Source organism: Microtus ochrogaster, unplaced genomic scaffold (genome assembly GCF_000317375.1).
Source record: "Microtus ochrogaster isolate Prairie Vole_2 unplaced genomic scaffold, MicOch1.0 UNK11, whole genome shotgun sequence".
Taxonomy (NCBI): Eukaryota; Metazoa; Chordata; class Mammalia; order Rodentia; family Cricetidae; genus Microtus; species Microtus ochrogaster.
In genome coordinates this window covers 6,909,460-6,915,112 of record NW_004949109.1, presented here as the reverse complement: position 1 = coordinate 6,915,112, position 5,653 = coordinate 6,909,460, and the positions used below count along the sequence as shown (strand labels likewise).

Below are 5,653 nucleotides of genomic sequence, written 5' to 3'. Positions count from 1 at the left end.
ATATATATTACATTTGATAAGTACCTGCTTCCAACTTATGTTTTTGATCTGTTTTCAGCTGAGAACTAAATAAAAACTCCCTGCTGAGAACATTGATTTCCAAACATAGTACACTGTTAATGGTTTCAACTGAGGGGCTCTATAAACATATACAATTTAGGCTGTGTAGATTGGACTGTCTGAAGGGTACATAAGAAGACCATTGTCTCAGGATTAAATGCTTCTCTGACAGTGACATGACAAAGTACCAGTCTCAGCTGCTGACAATGTGGCTTTTGAACAGTTGTTCTATTTGTTGGTAATCGTTTTCTGCTTAGTAGAATTTTGGGTGTTTTTTTGTTTTTGTTTTTTTACAGGAGAATGATATACTAAAAGAAAAGAGTGAAACTGTGGATCACAGTTCCCAGCATGAGGAAGATGAGGAAGGAGTGTCAGCCCATGCAAAATCACTACAGCTGGGTAGGAAAGATGAAAGCAAAACAGATGCACCTGCCTGGGAAGGAGGGACAATCACAGAGTCCAGAAATGAGGTAAGTGTGGCAGAAGCTTCCAGCCTTGTCGTTTGCCTTTCATGAAGACTTTGTTGGTAATGAATTCTGTGTATACACTGTCTTTAGCAAATCTGGCATTTAAAAGTAAGTGTGTGTATGTGTGTTAGTTGTACTTACAAAGCAATTAGCCCATAAACTCATTTTCTCTGGTTAAAGATAGAACTTAATAGCAATTTTGTTATTTTGTGTTTCCCAAGACAAGGAATGAAAGACAGCTGGCAGTCGGGCAGTGGTGAGTGCACACCTTTAATCCCAGCACTGCAGAGGCAGATCTCTTACAGTTCAAGGCCAGTCTTATCTATAGTGAGTTCCAGGACAGCCAAGGCTACAAAGAGAAACCTTGTCTCAAAAAGCAAAACAAAATAGCTCACATCAGGCTAGACTGTCCAAGTCTGGGAGATCAAACAAAGGACCAACCTTACAAATATTTCTTTCAATTTCTACTAAAGCTCAGACCCAAATTTTCAGTTGGCCAGTGGATTAGGCCAAATCACTGGTACCCAATAGCCCTTTTCGTACCTTCACCTCACCTAAGGGGCCAGGGCCAGGGCCAGGCTCCTGGGGAGCATCTTTCTGTGTAGTTCTCTGGGCGCAGGGTGAGCTCCAAGAACCAGGCTGAAGAATGGGTTCTTTCTATAGGCAGAACTTCCCCTAGTTTCACGTGTACCATATTCTGGTTTTGACTTAGATCTGGATGGTTTTAGCCACCAGTTTGGCACGTAGGTGCCGCAGAGATGACCTAGAGGTCCACAGACACTTCCAGCTGCAGAGCATCCTTGCCCTAGTGGTTGTCTTCACTATGAGCAACTTCAGCATCTGTCTACTCTGGGAGGTGGAATCTGTGGCTCAGTCTTGAAAATCCTTAGAAGATGTAGAGTGCCAGGAACACAGACTTAAGTTACCCGAAATTCCGTATGTGGAAGCAGTTTCATGGAAATTTTTAAATATAGAGACAGGTCTAAGCTACATTGGCTGGTACATCAGGGAGGCAGGTGCTGCATCCCTAAAACAATCGGTCTCTGCATTCACAACCTCTTTGCAGTTCTTGTTGAGTGATATCAGGTTTGTTCACTTCCCCTCCCACCACTCTTGCCTCTCTTCCAGCCTGTTCTAGTTATAGGAACTCATTGTTCTTATACCATGAGCTTAAACCTAGGTCAGGGCCATGGCTTCTAGAGATTCAGATTAAGAAATCCCTCTGGTTGGGCAGGTAATGTAGGCCAGTGGTAGAATTGCCCTAGCAGCACAAAGCCCTCTTCAATCCTCAGCACTGCCAGGAATAGAAACCAAACCATCTGAGGTCATGGTAGTGCAGAAGTTAATAAAATTAAATACCCTTGCTTCCTTCTTATCCGCTGCATTCTCGTGTGGACAAATCACCCTCAAGTGGACCACATTGTCCTCCCTGTTGGCCAGACTGTTTTCCCTGGGGAAAGGGTAATAACAGCTTAGGAAAAGGCGTTATTTGCCTACTTCTATCAAGTAGTGCTTTCACTTACTGGTGGGATATAGAGAAAACAGATATTTTAGGCAATGGTTCGATTTTTAGGCATTTCCATTTTTGTTGAGAACCCATACCTCCAAAGCTAGGGCCTTTGTCCCCAGATGGTCCTTAAGATTTCTAAATGTTCAGTAGACTGTCCTTCCCTTTCTAGGTGGTCTTCTAAACCACTTAATGGCTAACAAATGGTTCTGGGCACCTGCTTATTGTAGGGACCATTAGCACCTCTTTCGCCCACATTTTTTTTTTTTTTGATTTTTCGAGACAGGGTTTCTCCGTAGTTTTTGGTTCCTGTCCTGAACTAGCTCTTGTAGACCAGGCTGACCTCGAACACAGAGATCCACCTGCCTCTGCCTCCCGAGTGCTGGGATTAAAGGCGTGCGCCACCACCGCCCTGCTCTCCCACATTTTGAGGGGAAGAACACTCTCTACCTTTGCTCGCTAACCTCTCCAGGTTCAACCACATTGAAGTTTCACTCTAAAACTTGAGAAGCCATGGTACCGGCCTATAATTCCAGTTACTTGGGATGCTGAGGCATGGCTAAAAACGTCCACTTTCCCTAGTGTCCTAATTACCTGAAGAAAGGCTGTTTCTGTTCTTTCACTAAACATGCAATTTTCCATTGCCTCATGTTATTGGTTACTATTTCTTCTCACATGTTGGCATCTTTTTTTTTAACTTTCATTGGTTTTCCCAGGAAAGAAATTTTCTTTGAATTGCTTATATTAACTAAATCACTGTTAGACATGGAAGATTTATTAGATACTGAGATAAAATAGTTATATATGTAAGACAAACAGCAGTTTGGACCAAATTTTGCAGAGACATATTAAACGCCCAAAGCAGGGTACTTTCTTGGTCAGATGTAGCCCAAACTGGCCAAAACTCACCTTAAACCCCTGACCCTACCCCACCTCCCAGATGCTGGGATTGTAGGCATGTGCTATCATATCCTGGCATGCCTTACCAGGCTCATGTCCCTAACCTGAGTCACTGTGTACTAGAATTGTACCTTCGTTCTCCTTGAGATACTGTGTTGCCTAAGCTAGTCTCAAACTTGTGAGCTTGTGGTCCTCCTCAGCCTCCACAGTACCATTATTTCTCAGAATAGCTTATATTTTACCAAAAAAAAAAAAAAGTGTTTTGATGTTTTGCCTGCATGTATGTTTCTGTTGCCTGTGGAGGGCATAAAAGGACATCAAGATGCCCTGGAACTGGAGTTTACAGGCCACTATATGCAGGCTAGGAATTGATCGTGAGTCCTTTGTAAGAGCATCCAGTACTGCTTACTGCTAAGCTTTCTCCAGTACTGTCTGCAGTTTTGATGTATTTCATAGCAGGAAACAAAATAATTCAGTCATATTCTTGAGTAGAAAGCCTGGAAAAACATCAAGTAGCACTAGGAAAATGTGTCCTGAGCTCAGAGTGTAGGCAGGTAAAACATCGAAACACACATTTTTTTTTTTTTTTTTTTTTTTTTTTTTTTTTTTTTTTTGTAACTGCACTACAGAATGAGTACCAGAACAGCCTGGATTACACAAAGGAATCCTCTCTGAAACCAAAGGGGGAGGGGAAAAGTCCAGCTTCACATTTACTAGCAACATAAAATGATCTGCAAGTATACTTTCAGTATTTCTAGAAATAGCTCAACTATTTAAGAAAATAATTTTATTAAGGGGGTGGGGAAAATGTAAAGCTACTTTTTTTATATAATAAACAAAAATATATACATTATATCCTAGACACTAAACCACCATAGAAGTAAGAAGTTTGCAACTTTTCCTCCCCTCTAGACAGGGTCTCAGGTAGCTCAGGCTTACCTCAAACTTGCTACGTACCCAAAGCTAATCTTCAACTTTTTAAAAAGACAATGTTATCCCAGCACTCGGGAGGCAGAGGCAGGCGGATCTCTGTGAGTAGCCAGGACAGGCTCCAAAACCACAGAGAAACCCTGTCTTGAAAAACCAAAAATAAATAAATAAATAAATAAATAAATAAATAAATAAATAAATAGATAATGTGTAAAGATAGACACCCAAGTTATAGTTTTTAGACATCTGGTTTCATAGAACTTTTCTATTTGTTCCTGTTACACAAAGCCAGGCATAATAGTGCTTTCCTGTAATCTTACCACTTGTGAGGTAGAGGCAGAAGGATTGTAATTTTAAGGCCATTCACAGGTTACAAATAGTAAGGTCCTTTAATCCCAGCACTTGGGAGGCAGAGGCAGGCGGATCTCTATGAGTTCGAGACCAGCCTGGTCTACAAGAGCTAGTTCCAGGACAGGCTCCAAAACCACAGAGAATCCCTGTCTCGAAAAACCAAAAATAAAAAATAAAAAATTAAAAAAATTAAAAAAAAATAGCAAGGTCCTGTCTCAGTTAAACTACAGAAATAGGAATTGTTGAGTGGCAATGTAGCTCAATCAGTTAAGTGCTTAGCATACAGAAAGCCCTGGATTAGATCCCTACACCACATAAATGGCATAGTAGTACAGGCCTGTAATCCCAGTATGTGATCAGAAATTCAAGGTTGCTGGGCAGTGGTAGTCCATGCCTTTAATCCTGTCACCGAGGAGGCAGAGGTAGGATCTCTGAGTTCCAGGATATCCAGGGCTACACAGAGAAACATTGTCTCAAAAAACAAAAAGAAAACTAGAGTTTGTTATACAGTTAGAATCCTCTTATTAGGATGATGAGTTTTGGAAAAGAAAAAGACCAAGGAACTAACATGAGCTGCTACCATTGGACTGAGCAAAGAACTTAGTGGGAACTGAATTCCTTAGCAAAGCTGTTGTCCCTATCTGTATTGCCTATGAATCTACCACCCATCCTGGGCTACAGACAAGGAATAGATTGTTATTAGCTCCTCGGCCTCCTGAGCTTCACGTTTTTAACAGAATGCTCCTGAAAAAGATGTGAGGCAACATTTTCAGTAACAAATTGACCATAAGTCCACAAGCAAAAAAAAATTCCAATTAAAACCATTTTAGTATTTGCTTAGCACTGTAAATCTGTAGTATTACGATCCCTCACCAAATAAACATGCTTCACAGAACCCAAAGTATTTGTGTATTAGTCAGTCCAATTGTGTCTCTACAGTCTTAAACTAATGGAATGCAGGGAGTTAGATGTCATATGTAACACATACTGAACTGATTGTCAGACTTGCACTGAAAGGACCTTACGGTCTGAACCATGATCTCCATCATTGCTGGATATAAAAGAATAAAAAGTCAGAATTTAATTGGTAAATTGGTTGTAACCAGGTTTCAAAGCAGATAAACTCATGTCCCTCTGGACATGGACTAGGAAGCTTCCCATCTAAAATGCCAACAACTATTCATGTTGTAAATCAGAACCAATAGATATGATCAAAATGGGTTTAGTTAGTAAAATCACAAATGAGACACTAATTTCAGCACCTAAAAGACTGTGGTAGGAGGGTTGCCATGAGTTCCAGACCAGCATTGGTTACATGCTTTTTGGGGCTCCTCTCAAAAAAGGGGGAATAGAGCCGGGCGGTGGTGGCGCACGCCTTTAATCCCAGCTCTCGGGAGGCAGAGGCAGGCGGATCTCTGTGAGTTCGAGACCAGCCTGG

General features: G+C 41.3%; 1 protein-coding gene across 1 annotated transcript in view; it reads left to right on the top strand.

Moving 5' to 3' along the window:
• Window positions 1–5,653, top strand: part of Nfe2l3 (nuclear factor, erythroid 2 like 3) — a 24,558-nt gene that overhangs the window by 14,922 nt on the left and 3,983 nt on the right. Inside the window, exon 2 of the mRNA XM_005366614.3 lies at window positions 357–530. Coding sequence (XP_005366671.1) covers window positions 357–530 — 174 coding nt within the window. The remainder of the gene's footprint in view (window positions 1–356; window positions 531–5,653) is intronic.